The 18,596-nt window shown below is 32.3% G+C and overlaps 1 protein-coding gene across 2 annotated transcripts in view; it reads left to right on the forward strand.

The window, feature by feature from the left end:
• Nucleotides 1–17,122: 17,122 nt before the first annotated feature.
• Nucleotides 17,123–18,596, forward strand: part of LOC126745743 (inositol polyphosphate 1-phosphatase) — a 53,220-nt gene continuing 51,746 nt past the window's right edge. Inside the window, exons 1-2 of one of the 2 annotated variants that reach the window (XM_050453725.1) lie at nt 17,123–17,265; nt 17,449–17,654. In XM_050453725.1, coding sequence (XP_050309682.1) covers nt 17,454–17,654 — 201 coding nt within the window. In that variant the 5' untranslated portion in view covers nt 17,123–17,265; nt 17,449–17,453. Of the gene's footprint in view, nt 17,266–17,323; nt 17,655–18,596 lie in introns of those variants that run through there. The other variant, XM_050453724.1, reaches the window with a different exon arrangement.

An 18,596-nucleotide genomic window follows, 5' to 3' on the forward strand; every position in this document is an offset into this window, starting at 1 on the left:
TGTTAAGGCTTATGACCATACATGTAGATACAAGTGTACAGAAAATTTTACGGAGGAAGTTAGAAACACAATTTTTACTGATTATTGGAATCTTGGAAATAAAACTAATAGATGGGATCTACAGAGTACCTTTATTGCATTATGCATACAAAATAATGCTCCAAAAATGCACCGTCTAAAAATCACCAGACAAAAGAGTATTAGCACTGTGATAAAACTTCAAAATAAACGTGTATGCAAAGAGTTTTTTCTGAGAACTCTAGATATTGGCCGCAAACGGTTTTATAACGTCACAAAGAAAAAGAAGGAGGCTGGAGTCGTCCAAACGGATCAAAGGGGAAGGCATGTCCCTAGCAATAAAATAGACGATAAGTCTTTAAACTTAGCAAAACAGCATATAAACTCATTCCCAAAATTTGTGAGTCATTATACTAGAAAAGACAATCCGAATCGCAAGTATTTGTCTCCCGAGTTAAATATAACAAAAATGTACAAGCTATACAAAGAATTTTGTCACGAAAAAGAAGCCCGACCATCAAAGCTGAGCAAATACCGCGACATTTTTAATACCCATTTCAACTTAGCTTTTCACCGACCATATTCAGACACATGTATAAAGTGTGACACGTTCATTACTCAGAAAAATTCTTGTGATCCAGAATCTGAAGAGGGCTCCCGCGTTGCCAGAGAACATGATTGTCATCTACGTCAAGCTAAAGCAGCCAAAAATGTAAAAAACGCCGCCAAGGAATTAGCAAGACAGTGTCCAGAAAAACGTGCTATTTGTTTTGATCTACAAAAAACCTTACCCACTCCGCATTTGATATGCAGCAAAGTATATTATTTGAGCCAGCTATGGACTTACAATCTAGGAATCCACGATTTATCATCCGGAATTGGTAATATGTACATGTGGCATGAAGGTGAAGGGTCGAAAGGTTCCCAAGAAGTCATGTCATGTTTGCTGAAGTATATTAAAAGTTTGCCAAAAACAGTGACCCACATCGATGCATTCAGTGATAACTGTAGTGGTCAAAACAAGAACAAAAACATAATAAAATTTTGGATGTATATTGTGCAATTTACACATATCGAAAATGTTGACCACCGTTTTTTGGTTTCGGGACATTTCTTTATGGAATGCGATCAAGATTTTGCCATTATTGAAAAAGCAAAAAGACGGCTAACTCACGTTTTTACTCCTCATGATTGGGTTAGATAGCAGGAGTCAGTAGAAAATTTATTGTAGTAAAAATGCAGCCTGAGGATTTTAAATCTATATCTCCCATGGATAACATCTTGAAATCAAATCTTACAGGAATAAGTAAAATGCAATGGCTGCATTTCAAAAAAAAGTATCCAATGAAACTTTTTTATAAAGAAGTTTATAATAGTAATTTTCCTTTTGAAGAAATGGATCTTTCTAAAAAAACTGCCTTGCGTGGTAGACCTTCAAAAATTCTTCTACCTGCTGTATATGACAGTCCTTCAAAAAATAAAATTAGCAAAATTCAATAACTTGATACAGCTTCTACCATATGGACCACCATGATTTCTATAAGTCGTTGAGTCCAGGACAGACGTTGAATGCAGGCCATCAAACAAACGGGCAAAACGATGAAGATTATACTCTCGGTGACATGGTTGAATCGCATGATGATTAATATTTATACAAAACCTTCTGTAACTATTTTTTATTAAAGTCTATTCTATTAGTTGAGAATTTTTATTACCTATCGAGTTACCTATCTATAAAAATAAATGATTATGTGGCATTTTTTCAAAATTGTTACAACACCCGTGTACCATAGTACGGCCCTGTGAATAAAATAAAGCCCAAACATTTTCTAAATCCATCCTAAATTATAAGTATAAGCAAAACAAAAAATTTGCAATACATAACTCATGCATTTTAGGGTTCTAGATTTTTTAATAAGTAAAAATATTTAAAATTGAAATTTCTCAATATTTACGTTTTGGTACTTGGACCCCTTGGCTTCTGACCCCCCTCAATTCACCCTAAGGATCCAATAAGTTCTTCTTTAGCTATATTTCGAAGAAACATAGCCCTAGCTTTGCTGCATTCATATGGCGTAAAGTCTGTAAAAGGGAAACTAAGACCAACCTTACCGCTGGATGTTAGATTTGATAATATCAATCATTTGGTGGAATATTCTGAGAGTGATAGAAGGTGTGTATTTTGCAAAAAAAGGCAATTTTTTTTGCGTAAAATGTAATGCGGGATTACACCCCAAAATATGGTTCAAGGCTTATCACACTAAATAGGCATATCAAAGAATACATTTTTTGTTGATTATCAGAATATTTGCAGAAATTTTATTTGTTATTTTTAGCATGTCCCTCATAAGGGACTGTTCTTTTTTCAAATGTATACATTTCTATTTTTTTTTCACATTTGCCTGCTTATTTGAAGTACACTAAACAAATGTTTAATAAAACACTTATGTGTTTCTTATTCCATCCTACTTCATGCATTAATAGGTTAACTTAAAAGTGACATGTTCTTTAAATCTTAGTTTATTATTGATAATCAGCCCTAAATTTATAGCAGATATTTTAAACGATATATTATTATTGTTTAAACGGAAATTTAAATTTTCCAAGATATATGCTTGGTGATTATCACTAAAGAAAAGAAAGGCAATTGATTTAGTAGGGTTAATTTTTAAGAGTAGATTTTGTACCTAGATATAGCATATTTAAATCTTTATTAATACATTGATTAGCATTAACTACCTCAGAACTTTTGAACGAGAGGTAAAGCTGCGTGTCATCTGCATAGCAATGATGGTTGCAATGTGTTAGATATTAGTATATGAGTATAAAGGGTATATAATAGGGGGCCCAAAATGCTACCATGAGGCACTTCCAATGTGACAACAAGTACATAAGATACTTTACCATCAAGTATAACCCTTTGCTTACGGTTAGATAAAAAAGATGCGACCAATGCTAAAGCTGAATTAGCAAATCCGATATATTCCAATATACCCAATAACATCTCATGGTTTACCATGTCAAAAGCCTTTGTAAAGTCTAGGAGTATCATAACTGTAGCCTAATTATTGTCAAGGGCCTTAAATATATCGTCAGTTACTTGTGACAGAACAGTGGCACGACTATAATGTCTACGGAATCCAGATTGATTCTCGGGTAACAGGCTGTTTTGATCCAAATATTCCAATATTTGGCTTTCCACAATCTTCTCCAGTACCTTTGAGAATACTGGAAGAATAGATATAGAAGTAATTTGATTAGACTCCGTTGAATTTTTTATTTTAGGAAAAGGTATGATATTGACCTCTCTCCATTGATTAGGGAAAGAGCTTTTTTCCAAACATACATTTATAATATGAGTTAGTGGCTCGAGAATAGCAGAGTAACATAGCATAATAATATTTATATTTAGATGGGCCGTTTCAAATTATTTACTTTTTATTTTGTTTAGGATACTTATAACGGTACCTTGTGTTATTAACTTAAATTGAAACTAGTTTAATGTAATTCTGTGTTTTTTAAAGAACCTGATAAGCTCCTCATTTGGACTATTTGCATTATTGTTTATGCTAGTAAAAAATTCATTTAATTCATCCACATTTTGTTAGGATACAGGCAATTGTTTATTTTTTTATGAGCAATGTAATTTTTTTTTAATTAAAAAATTTTAAAATTTTTCTTTCCAGGCTTCTTTGTTAGTACAGTTCTCGAATCTGTAGGTCAAATAGGCTTTTTTTCCACTCTAATTGCACTCGTAGTAAGATTTTAGTATTTCTTATAACTATACCAGTCTCCTTGTTCTTTCGAGTTTCTAAATTTATTTAAAGCCCTATTACAAAGCCTCTGCATAAGTCTAATGTTGGAAGTAATCCAAGGACTATAGGGATTATTTTAGCCGGTTGCGATCCTCAAAAGTGCGTTCAAGTTCATAACCTGAAATACAGATTGAATCAAAAAATCCACCTTGCAATTTACATCTTTCCGTATTATACATTAAATGCCAAGGAATAGACATTATATCGATCTGAAATCGATTATTGTCGATGGTATTTAAATTTCTGTAAGTGAAATTACATTGAATTGGCTTGGGTGCCTCCAACCTAGAAGAGCAATAAACTAACACATGATTTTGCTATCATCTATCAATTCATTGTTAGGAAAGATTAAATCAATTAAGAATATGGTTAGATTTCATACTTTCGTGGGGTCAGATATACACACGTCAAATTAGATATACAGGGGGACGTTTAATTATGCATTTACTGAAGTTCTGTCAATCACCTCCTCACCTCCAGCTAACCTCACTTTAATATGTCAAATGGGAACCTCCATCGTGTAATACATCATAGTAAGCAGCGTAAAACTCTCTATTCAATGGTACCAAAAAAAATTAAATCGGTAAATATGTAAGCAAATAGTTAGCGAAAATGTCTAGAAATAATGAATATAGTAGTTGCTTATTAGAGTTAGGTGTTGGTTCAGGAATGGTAACTAACTTTGATGTTCTCACTGGTGTTTTGACAACGTCGTCCTTGTCAGAAACTCTGCTTATCTGCTTTCCTTCAGTCAGGATTGATTCAAGATTTCTCGCCTTTGGGTCAGCTATAGTATATTCTTTGCCATCCACGTACAGCTTGTTGTTCTTGATATAAGCTTTATTATTACTCTCTCTGGCATATTTTCGGTATTCACGTAAGATCTTACTGTTTCGATATTTCTGTGGTGTTAATTCAGGAAATATGTAGATGTGAAAGCCCTTTAGCTCTCTGCAATTTTTCAGTACATCCAACTTAAGCTTATAATTAACAAACTTTACTAGAAGTGTCTGTTGCTTTCCCTCTTCTGCCTTTCTAAACCTTAAGAGATCTTTGATATAGTTAATGTGGCAGTGGACCTTCAGTTTGTTGTTGACGTTCTCCAAAAATTTCTGAATATCTTCAGTTTCGTTGACTGATTCTTCTAGACCATAAAAAACAATCATATTTTTTGTCCTTTGTTCCAATTTGACTTTAAATTGTTCATTTTTTTTTAAGTATTAAGTTTTCAGTCTTGGTCTTAACAGCTCCAGTTTCCTCTTTAATCTATTTCCTAATTTAAATATTTCTTTCTTGAATTCTCTCGTTTTGTCATATGATGTCATGAATTAAAACATATAAATCCTGATTTGTTACTGCGACATCCATATCTGATCGCCCCTGTATTTTGTATTGGTTCAAGCTTACGCAGCCTTTAACGTACCTTATAAATACTCCCTGTGCGAAAACTCCACGATAAAGATTCTCTTTGTGAACATCTTAAGGTGCATTCATAATCAATCCGCGAGCAAAGTTCGACGTCAAGTGTAAATTCAGCATACTAACAGCGGTTTACAACAGATTTATAAATTTAAGGTCTGAACATACCTTAAATTTAGCACATGTGCTGTAGTTATTTTTTCGATGGTTCATTGATTTTGCTTTTTATTATTATTTTTTTAATATATTTGTAATTCCATGTAATAGAAAAATTTAATTTCGTAATCAGCAGGTAGAATTTAATGTTGAGTTTTTGCTCCAATGTATTTTAAATTATAGGCCTCTTTATAATAAGGCAGATATAGGATATAGATCCCTTATACCAAAAGAAAAACTCTGGGGCTTCTGCTGCAGGGTCTTTGCATACCACAAATGAATTTGTACTTACAACTTGATAATACCTTCATAATTTAAAAAGGACAGATACTCAGATCGTCAATCCTCATCAAGAAAGCAAAAACTGGAAGTTTCTTCAAAAGAGCCAATTAAGCAGATTGATAATGTCCTGCTAGATGTTTCAATTGACATAAAAAATATTAGAGCAAATACAGATATCCACCAAATATGGTGTCTTAATGGAGGAACTATAAAATAATGTCATAAATTTAAAAGATTTCTCAGGGAAATGGACTACTTTATTATATTTATTACGAGTATACTAAATATCCTTGATAACTTTTTTGTTTGTTACATTTTTGAGATTTCATCTTCATCATCTATTTGAGCTTAAGTTTGCTTAATTTTCTTTTAGCTATCTTGTATTTTTCTATTTATTATAGCATAAGACATACGATTTTCTGACAAGAATACCTACCTATGTATACATGAATATCTTATTGGTTTTATTTTATTTAATTTTTTTTCTTGTTTAAAGTTAGAGCATCATTACAAATGCATATTAGAGCATCATTTCTACATGGTTCTTAAATGATTGTTTTTGTTCCTCATTGCAATGGTATGGTGTGTAATACTGTCGTTGAACTGTATTTTTAATTTAGATTTGTTAACGGGAATTGGGGCTCAAATGAGGCGACAGTTGGCGGGGTGGGGGATGTCATGGTTGCGGTGGAACTTTGCGTATGATAATGGCTAACATGAATACAAGTTTTACACAAGATGCTGAAGTCGGTGTCCTGAGAAGCCCTACAGGTTCTGACAATTTCCTACTTGGACATCTTAACGTTCGGTCACTGAGCTCGAGTTTTAAGGAATTTACCTACTACTTGTTGCAGCACCCTTACGATATATTTTGTATCTCGGAAACCTGGTTAAATGCGGATTTGAATACCAGCTTATTTAATATAGCCGACTATAGGTTTTTAAGAAAAGAAAGGAGGACAAGAGGTGGAGGTCTTGGTCTTTATGTAAAAAAAGGTTTAGTTTTCTCTAATTACTCTTAAAATTCTAGCTACATAGACTTTGAAGTTATGGGTATAACGTACAAAATGAAACATTTCTATTGTTAAACATTTACCGCCCATCTGCACGAAATATTTCAATTTTCCTAGACAATTTGGAAGACATTTTAACAGGGGTAGTTACACAATTTGATAATATAATACTTGTTGGTGATCTGAACATTAATTTTTTTATCACAGTCTCCGCATGTCAACCAACTTAAATTATTAATGGACATTTTTAACCTCTCCCAGCGAATCTTGGAGCCTACCAGGATTTACTTAAATACGAATACCTCTATCCTTCTCGATATGATTATTGCCACCCAGAAATTGTTATCTGTTCACTCCAAGTCCGAAGCTGAATATTTAACAGATCAGAATCTCATATATTGCCTGTTCCAAAACCCGAAAATAGTTGTCCCCAAGAAAGGGGTATTATTTAGAGACTATAGTAATATAATTATGACTGATTTTATTGCGGATGGATTTTTGATCCAATGGAACAACTTGTACAATAGTGTCCAAGTTGACGATAAAGTAAATATATTTAATAGCAAGATCTTAAATCACTTGAATAAATATGCACCACTTAAATATAAACTCCTAGTTGAAAAGCCATTTAATCCGTGGATTACTCACAATATAAAAACTATGATTAGGCTCTCAAAAAATACCAAAAATCAAAATCAGAAGCGCACTTACAGTATTACAGGCAACTAAGAAACTACACTAAGCATGTAATTATCAGAGAAAAAATAGCATTCTTTAAGCAAGTAGCGCATCAAAGAGGAAAAGAAATTTGGGTAACTTCTGGCAAGTTAAAACTAACACGTGATAAAAACCATCTATTTGAATTGCCAGAAAATTTAAATAATGCTGCCCTCATTCATGATTTCTTTTTGAGCCACTCCAATATGGCTGACTCTATATCATTAGAGCTACTAAATTTTTACAAAAAAATAGTAGATTTACTAATGAGATCTTTAGCATTCCTCTATTAAACTCTGATACTTTAAGAAAAAATATTTTTAACGCAACCGGTACGGATGGTATATCAATGAGAGATGTAAAGTTGTGTTTGCCTTTTTACTTAAATCCGCTGGTAAATATTTTAAATTCATGTATTGTTAATGACAGATATCCCACAATTTGGAAAAGACCCATAATTAAACCAATTTCAAAAGTTTCAAATCCCCTAGAATTAAAGGATTTTAGACCAATCAGTATTTTACCTGCTATGTCAAAAATTATTGAAAAACACATTTCTATTGAGCTTGGTCATTTTGCAGAAGTCCATAAAATTCTTTCAGAATGCCAGTCAGGATTTTGCTTGGGGTACAGCACAAGTACCTGTCTTCCAAAAATATTAAATGATGTCCGCTCCAGTGAGGAACAGAAATCTGGCACCTGCATGGCTCTACTCGACTTTAGTAAGGTCTTTGACACGGTAAATTATGACTAGCGAAATTGCACTATTTTGGCCTCTCAGCGAACACTGTACAATTTTTTAAAAATTATTTTAACAGTTGAGAGTGTCAAGTGGCCATTCCTGGAGGCGTTTTTACTAAACATAACCCGTTACAGGACAAGACACGCCTCCATCTCCGTCAATCCAACGTATAACCCTATTCCGCACAGAACGTGAAAATATAATCGATTACAGCACAATCACAATTATGCTGTATAATATTGGACTCAAAAACGCTTGGCGCGTGACATCACATTTTACGCGACATCACATTTTATGAAGAACCTCATTTGGGCGCCAACAGCCACGCACCACAAGCTAAATCAAAATAAATACAGTTCTTATTTAATTATTGTCCACCTGTGTCTTTTTAAAAGTGTTAACTTTTAATAATGGATAATGAAAATATTTTAATTAAAGTTCTACGTCCTATTTTCTGTTCAGTTTCAATATGAGCTTACGATATCAGTTGTAAACATGCATCGTCGAGTTAATAAGTGATAGCATAGAAATCCATAAGCCCATACTGAAATTCAACAGTAAACAGGATCGTCGATCGTCAACCGTTGACTTTATAAATTGAAGGTTATTTTTGTATTTACACTGTCGTAGATAAAGTTTTGTAAATTACACGTGCGGTAAAGCTCATTACTATTTAATTAATTACCAAGACTCGGTCTACGACGGCGACGTCTTTATGGCAATCCCCACTCGTAATAATACTAATAACGCACTAGCACTAATAATATAAATAAATATTGTTTTAGGCAACATAAATATGGAAGTTATAATGATCCGAAGACTGTTCTAAATATTCTTTACCAAAAACAAGAAGAATACCGTAAAATAGGTGTAACTATATACATTCATGAAGTGAACTCAATATCCGAATGGTTTTGAAAGAAATGGCGCACCAAAAGTATTCATGACCGATGAAGCAATGCAGAGCGCAATGCACTAAAATCAGCATTTCCGCAAACCTCCTTAATTTTATGTTCGTTTCACATATGTCAAGCTGTAAGGAGATGGTTGTGGGATTCAAAAAACCACATAGATATTTCAGAAAGAAAAAAATTTATGTTAGAATTCCGTTACATTCTTTATGCACAAACTGAAGAAGAATCTCAGGAATTCTCAGAAACAGCTTATGTAAACGGTGTCAATATGAAAATTTTATAGGCTATATAACAAGTTTGTGGAAAAGAAGAGTTGAATGTTGTCACTGCTACAAAAAATGGTTATGTACTAAAGGCCATAAAACAAACAACTATGTTGAAACATCAATTAGGGTACTAAAAGATATTATACTGGAGAGATGCAAATCATTTAATGCTGTGGCTTTATTAGATTTTATATGTGATATACTAGAAAATTACCATAAGAGACGCCTTATATAATTTGCAAGCAATAGGCGGAGCAAAAATAATTTTATTTAAATGATTTAAAATTTAAAAATAAAAGTGAAAACCTTGTGGTCAAGAAAGTTGATGATGACATGTTTTTAGTATCTTCATCTCAGGATAAAAATATGAATTATACCGTACTCGCAAAATGCGCTTTATGCAATTGTGCTAGTGGAAAGGAAGGGGGCCTTCTGTAAAGATCTTTGTGCTGTAGAGAATACCTTAAATATTAATATTTCTACAAGTCCTCGGTTACAGGAGAATGATAGGCAAACTATTGTCTATATCGCAACTGGTGAAAGAAACACGTCTTTCTTCAAAATTATGACAAAAAATTACGAATCTACTATATCTGAAGAACTGAATAACCCTGTAGATGAAATGATTCAAACACAACCGGACTTGGAAATTAATTTGAATGATCATAATAATATAGTCGGCAAGGAAATAAAAAATAAAAACAGTATATTGTTTAATTTTTGAATTAATTTTAGGCAGTGAAGAACATAAAATAGCTGTGGATAATTTAAAAAAGGAGTTTAACCGGATTGCAGATTTAGCAGAACATGAAACTTGTAATGTAGGATTAATTATAAAATTCGTCCGCAGATTAAAAGAAATTGATACTGGCAGTCAGCTAGATACTTTCCTAGCAAGCAAAACGTGCATTAAAGGAAAAGATAAAGATAATAATAAAGATTCAACCAACTGCACGAAGTAGAAGAAAAATAAAATGCAAGACGGGGGGAAAGAGAGTTCAAAGCGGCCGCCCTACCAAAAAGAGGAAGCATTCTTTATCTGTTAATATTATGTCTAACATTCAAAATGCAAAAATTCATTAGAACATAATATAATTTTTGCTTTTTTTTAATTTTGACTTTTATATTAAGTTTTATTTAAGTAGGAATATAAAAAATATCTTTTTCAAAATTGTTGTTTATGCTTCAAAAATACAAACTAATTTATTATTTTATATTGCGCCCACATTGGCTGAGCTATTTACATGGTGAGTTGCAGTCGGGTTATACGTTAGAGTGAGGTTGTTGGGGGTGTGTCTTGTGCTGTGACGGGTTATATTTAGTAAAAACGCTTCCCGGAGGGGCGGGCATCACGAGGTACTCAGAGTTTCAGGCAATCTTTTGCGGGGTGCCACAAGGCTCAGTCATTTCACCTTTATTAATCTCAATTTATGTTGCGGATATGTAGTATAAGGTAGTCAAACATGTCACTGTACAACAATGTGCTGACGATTCATAAATCTATGAACCAATAAATAAGGAAAATATTGAAACGATACAAAACTCCCTCATATCCGATCTAAAAAGCATTGAAACCTTCGCAAGAGATCACAATCTTAAATTAAATTCCGCGAAAACGCAAGTTATAGTGCTAGGAAGTAGAAACATCAGAAGAGAATGATGTTGAACATAAATTAGATATTAGCATTTCCGGTAATAAAATTCCAGTTGTTAACCAAGCAAAAAATCTCGGTATTATTATAAATAATGCCCTTACTTTTGAGCCTCATATTAAAATAAAACTAAAAGCTGCCTATTTGCGTCTTAAAAATCTACATAAGCTAAAAAAATATATTCCACTTCGTAAAACCCCTTCCACTAAAATATCGACACTTTAGTTCTATTTCTTTTTGATTATGGTGACACTGTATACAATAATTATTTGCTGTCACACTTAAAAAGAATGATACAAAAGGTACAAAATATCTGTTTAAGACTTTCTTTTAATATAAATTAAGGAGAACACATTACACCACATATGAATAGAGTACATATTTTAAATATGGAAAACCTGAGAAAACTTCATATATATAATTTTATTTACCGCATTATAAATAATAATAAGCCTCCTTATTTAAGAAATATTTTAAGGCATGCCAGTCATATTCGCAACACTAGACTTAATCACAAATTTGTAATCCCTTAACATCATACGGCATCATTTCAACGCTCATTCTCTTTTGTTGCTGCGCACTTGTGGACCCAACTGCCGGAGCAGATCAAAACACATTGCAAGAAGGGTTTCTCAAAGCATGTCAGATTAAAGTTACTCTATGAACAGGGTTCTCAAGCTTAAAAAATCAAACATGTCATTAATAATACAACATACTGAATTCAGCGTCATATCATATTATATTATAATAACTTTTTTTTCTAGCTTTTGCAGCGGCCAGGCTTCCCTTACTATCGCCCCTCGCTTCTGCCTCCTTAATTGCTAATTTTTTGTTTTTTTTTTATTATAACTTAAATTCTTTCATAGACTAAATACTAATGATTATTTAGAAATATTTAGCTGTTTTGTTTGTTATGTATAGGATAGTTCACATATGCTTTTCTTAATATAAGCAGCATGTGAAGCGGTTTTTTTTATAATAGATGAACTGTCCTTTTGGTCATACTTTTTTTTTCATAAAATGTATTCTTTTTTTTTCATATTTTGACAAATAAACGATTTGTATTTGTATTTGTTGTATTTGTATCTATTCTTCATTATAAGTATGTTGAGTTTTATTATGTCTTTAAGTTATTTTTACCTAGAAACCTTAATATAATCATGTATCTATATATATAAATAAGACTGATCAGGAGATTAGGTGGCTTTGGCACTCTCACCCCATCCATGAAAATTAATTCTTCTTATAATAGCAAAACTGCTAAGGTAATATGCAGCAAATATAACGCTTTAATCCTTTTTCCATAGTTTGTTTTGTTCGCGTCAAACTTAGTTCACTATTCACGAAAAAAAACAACAGGATAATTCTTAAAATGAAATCAAAATAAACATAAAATAATAAAAAGGTAATATATACGCATGTCCTAACTCGGCACGAGATAAAAAGCTTGCAGCTTGCAAACAATTTTGCCTCCTTCAGCACACATGCTAAAGTTTCGTGTTACTCCAGTCACGAATTGATTGTGAATGCACCTTTATCTGTGAATAGTCTGAACAATGGAACAATATTTCACATATCAGTATCTACTTTCCCGCCCAAAAATATAACTGGGTAAATTTTTGCGAATTGCTGGCTTACCCCGGAACGGATGTCAATCCAAAATACCATAGGCTGATTACTTTGGATCAGACGAACTCACAAACACCAAAATTTTATTTTTCTATTTACTATAAGCAGTTAAGAAATGCCAAAATAGTGGGAGCAATTTAAGGTAATACTGTTAAACTCAATGGTGACTAAGCAACCTCTCTTAGGCGTATTATTGTCAAAGTTTACTTGACAAGGTATCGGGTAAGACCAAAAAATCCTGGACACAGAACTCTCACCAGTTCTTTCTTTGACAGTTATTTTGTGTTAAAGACGATAGATATAAATATCTATGATATATATACGATGTATATAAATGTATACGATAAATATCTTTTAAAGGCTATGTGGAATATGTTATAAGTTACGGGTAGACTGTGACCAAAAATACAAAATTTCGACCTTAGAGGAAGAACGCGCGCGTAGCCATCTTGGATTACACATACAAAAAAAAAGGTTTTTTGGCATTATCTCCGTAATGGTTAATTTTACGACAAAGTATGACATAAATAAAATTAAAGAAAACAAAATTTCCGACATTTTATGTATTTACACTTTTTTGATACCTCTAATATACAAAGATTTACATGGACACAAACATGAAGTTCTTTAAAAAAAATACTTCAAAAAACCATTTTTTTAGTTTTAAAAAATATGTTTTTAGCTATTTCAGTAATTTTCTTACCCTTGTTAAAAGAGGTGATATTTTTTCGCTATCGTTGATAGTAAAATGTCATATTTAATTACATATCTCTCACGAAATTGAAACAATACTTAGTTTGCAATGCAAACTGAAAGCCTATTTCCACACCACCATGAGGTAAAGCTAATCGGCGCGTTTTTTTTTACCGTGGTGTCCCCTGTAGACCTACTCGACATATTTCACTTTTCATTTACGTTTCAGTTCCTCTTTTAGATAGTCACGGTTAATTTATGTCTTCATCCTGAATTTCGTCATCTAAGTCATTACCAGTTCTTTGGATAATTGGGTTTTCAATTGATAATAGTTTCTCATCCTCGTCCTTGCTGTCGATGAGAACCTTTGTGGCATTGTCGCATGTCTGACCATTACAGAATCTTCACATAATAGAGCAATTCAGTCCAGGTTTTTTGCAGCTACATGCTCCTCTGCACCCTTTTTTACAATGACATGAAATAATTTTTAATAATATTTCTGGAGCTGATTCCTCTGTCATAGTTACGGGAGAAAAATCATTTGCACCAGGTGTCCATCCCAGTCGTCTGCCTTTTTTTGAATTCCATACCATTGTTGAACTTGATGGTATGTTCTAAATGAATGATACCGTGCGGCGTTCCTAGTTGGTGGGAGAGAGGCAAGATTAAATCTATTTTTTGTGTGCCATACAAAGCGACAAGAAACTGTGCTCCTCTTTCCTCAATACATGCTGGTGTGATGTCATGTTGTTTAAAGGCGTCAATGATGCCAGTAAGTTTGGGGTATTTTTGAATAATTGATAAAAATTTCAGTTTTCCTTGGTTAAAAAGGGACGATGTTGTGTCATAGCCACTAAACGCATGAAGGAAGAGAATGTTCTCAGCTCCCTCTTTTTGTTGTAAGTCCTTTGCAGAGTACACTCTTTCAGGATTTTTACCTCTCCCAGGTTTGCAAAAGTAAATGTTGTCTAGATGTGCGAAATCAACGCTGTTAGTAAAACTAAAAGATCCACATCTTCTTCGATAATGAAAACTGCATCAAATGTTGATCCTAAGGAAATCGCTGTATTCACAATCATAACATCAGCATCTTCTTCAGCCTGCTTAACTGTAATAGTAGTTTCTTTAAATTTTTTTGTCAACATCGAAATCAGGCGAAGTTTGTTGATTTCATTGTCTAAAAATCGTTCTTGCGAAATTTGAACCAACATTGATTCGTCAAAAATAACATCGACAGTTGTTTGCCTCTTTGATCGGCGGCGGCATAGTCGTTCTGCTGCCTTTGTACTTTTTTCGCGACCTTCCGGATATCCATCAAAAACAACGACTGCATTGGAACCATAGTGATTTTTTACATACTGAATATATTTTTGGCATATTGACTTGAAAAAATCATTACGATGCCATAGAACTTTGTGTAACAGATATCCTCCATCCACAACATTGATTTTGTTATGTTCGAGATGGACACTTTCGGTACCTTGCGTAAATGCAGAATATAACGATGATTTTGTACCTTTACGCATTCCGTCTTCTGAGAAAAGTGACAGAGGAAATGAAGAAAGCTCAAATTTAAGGTAATTCTTCAACTCGTCGTCATATTTCTTCATAATGCACATTCTCTGAAATAATATTAGTGGGTTTATAGGAACTGTTTCCTCGCCGACTTTTATGCTACTATTAACCGCTATTAATGGAGTAATTTTATCCTTGCGTTGTAAAATAAAAAAACCTCGTTTATAAATACGAAAAAAAAAATTTGTGTCCGTCTAACTCTTTATATATTAAACGTACAAAAAAACTGTTAATACATAAAATATAAGAAATTTTATTGTCGTTAACTTTGCTTAGAACATGTTTTATTGTAAGGTGAACAATTACGGAGATAATGTTAAAAAACTGTTTCTTTGTACCTATAATCCAAGATGGCGGCGCGCGCGGTTCGGGAATTTGTCTAGATTTGTAATTTATTATATTCAACTTATAAAGCTCCTTCCATTTGTCTCGAGTAGTGCAGTTTTGAAATTTGTCATTTAAATAAGCCTTTTTTTCATTACGTACGGCGGTGGTGGTAATATTTCTTTCCAAATTTGTTGTTCAAATGTTCCAAATTTCTTGTTTTTCGAAAGCGCATTAAAGCCCGATTTCTGTGTTGCTTCATTATTTTTATATTATCAGTAATCTAAGGACAGTAAGGTCTATTTTTACAAGTTTTAATAGTAAGAGGTGCGTGAATATCTAGTATATTAAACATGATTAGTAAGGATAGACACTTTTTCATCAATATCCTCAGTAGTGCACCTTCGCGATCAATCTGAAAATTATCAAAGTTAATTCAATTATCAAAGTCAAAGGTCTGTAAGAAAACATATTGTTTTCGTTATTTAATTTATTTAGTTGTAGATTACAGTATGTTAAAAAATGATCCGATATATGTATATTTATAATACCAGACTCAACTAAATTATCCGAATTATAGCATATTAAATCAAGGAGGGTTAACGAACCATTAGAGACTCTCGTTGGTTCAAAAAAATACTGTTTTAAATCAAGAGCATCAAGAATCCACTTTAAGTCATCAACCCTACTCGACTCCAACTTAAGCATGTTTACGTTAAAGTCCCCAAAACATAAGATTTTATCACATAATGTGTTAAGACTCATTACAGTATCTTCAAACATTGACAAAAATTCACTATAATTTCCCCTTGGCGGCTTATAAATAACTCCAACTATAATTATTTAATTTTCAATCTTTACTTTAACCCATAAATGCTCGATTGCATCAGCACACTCGCGGTATATAATTGAGTAATTTAATGTGTAATGATATTTGATTTTGATTTTTTGATTTCGAGGATCCCCATGATCCTTCTCTAAAGGGAGAAAATACGGCATACATTAGTTGCATGCCTCCAAACCAGAATCTCATAAGAGATTCTTGAATGGACACATGCAAAGTAAGCGGATAGTGCAACTTTAGGAGATGCATTCTGCAACAAGCTCTGATGTGCGAAGTTCAAGAATTCCAAATGTGATTCTAGGGCATATGTAATCAACATGTGCAATTGTGCATCCTATAGAACTTTGGGATCAATTTTTATTCCAAGATAATTAAAACATACACCAAATTTAAATTACGTATAGATATGTACAATTGTACGTTTTAATCTCTTAATTGGTTAGAATAAAGCCAATCTAAAACCCTCGATTTTATGTTCTGTAGACTTATGTGCGAATCACCAAGTGTATCTGCGTTTTTTTATTATGAAGCTCTTTTAAAAAAGCCATGAGATAAAACTAGTTATAGAAATTTGTCTATATTTTTAAAACATGAGGATAAGTACACTTTTTCAAGATAGATTAATTAGGTAATATTATAATTTATCCAGAAATGTAGAGAAGATCAAACATGAAACAAGAAGAAAAATTCGATTATAAGATCAGTGTAACGCCAGAGATATTAAACGTTATTGCAACAAAGCATCCAGGAACAACTAGTTTATCATTTTGTTATTATTCTTATTTAATCGTATTTTATTGTAGCTCGTTACTTTGTACTTTTTAAAAACTGTGAATAGAGTTAAAACCGAATTTTGTTTAGCATAACACTAAGACTGTGCAATCCAAAAAATCAAACTAAATTTTATTGCTCTAAGCACTTTACATTTTAAATAAACTGGAACAAAATGTTAACAATTTAAAATTTATTATTAGCACCATCTAGCTTTAAAGGTATAAACCGGGATTCCAAACTTTTCACTTGGCCATATCGATTTTCCAATCCATAACAATTCAGGTTGCTATTTTAAGAAACTTCCTGGATTTCTCAAAACAATTCATTTCGCTCTAGTTACAAACTTGACCACTTTAGCAGCGTGAACAACGGCAATCAATATATGTATAAGCTTTAGTCTGTATATTTTAACCCAAATAAACCTTCTATAGGGTAAGTCATATGTTTTTATAAAAAATAGCAAGTATTTTAATACATTGAGGAAGTTAAAGTAATAATTCTATATGATTTTGTAATAATGCAAAAAGATAACTTAAATGTAAATAAAACATCGTGATTAAAACGTGAACGTCATTTCGTAATTACCGTCTTGTGTGCCTGGTGATTTTATTTTAGGCTACATGGATCTATTAAAAATCCTTATTCAGTCTTCAGAAAAAGCAGCAAATATAGCAAGATTACTTCGGCAAAATGATAAATTATTTCAAAAGTTGGTCGAGCAAAAGTCTTCAGAAGAAGCAAATCCAAGATTTCAAGAGGATTTTAAGACCTTAGCCGATGTATTGATACAAGAAATGGTGAAATATGATGTCGGAATTAAAGTAAGTTACCTTTTGTATTATTTATAGCTTCAAAACTAGAAATTTGACTGAAATATTAACCTATGTAACTTATTAAATAACGGTAATATTTGTAGTTTGTGGCTTGAGAGATTGATAAAATTTAAATTTTTTTTTAGTTTTAATCGCCATACGAAGCAAAATATTTTAATTAAATCTTGCAAAAAATATATAACACAAAACTAGTATAGAAAAAAATTAGAAAATTTATGTTTATTTATATTTATAAAATTAATATTTCTAGGTTTTTACCAGATTTTTAAAAATTCAAGTAATTTTTTTGCCAGGAGGTTCACTGCATACTGTAATTAAGTAATGCTAAACCTATTAGTTTTAAAAATTAGAATATCTAAATTCAACATAAGCAATTCTTCTTATGAGTTTACTATGATAATGTCAAATAAAAATTATTTTGTGGCAGTAATCAAGTTTGATTTTTGAATCTAAGACATATTTCTATCATCTACAAAAGGGCTAATGATCTCTAAATCATCTGACGCTGACGTAAATTTATTTTGTTAAACGTATACTTGATTTCATTCTAACTCATCAACTAAAATAACTTCAACTAGTACTAGTACTATAGACTCGTGAAATCATTTTATCCAGATTTGGTTGATTTCTTTATCTTAAGTCCAGATTTCTTAATATTACATTTTTCTATTAAATCCCGAAGGAGAAATGCTCCATGCAAATTCTTCTGAATTTTTCCAGATAAAAATATTCTAAATTTGAAATGTTTATGCCTGTAAACTGTGTAAGCCTTTACTCATCATAATACTGTAAAAGCTGCAAAGGATTTTAATATCATAAGAGGTTTGGTATATACGAGAATATTAGTAAAGAAATACGGTATATTATAAGTGGCTTAAGAAATTAAGCTTATTCTTCCAGCTAAGACTTTCCTTTATTTGAGACCTAATA

Source organism: Anthonomus grandis, chromosome 16 (genome assembly GCF_022605725.1).
Source record: "Anthonomus grandis grandis chromosome 16, icAntGran1.3, whole genome shotgun sequence".
Taxonomy (NCBI): Eukaryota; Metazoa; Arthropoda; class Insecta; order Coleoptera; family Curculionidae; genus Anthonomus; species Anthonomus grandis.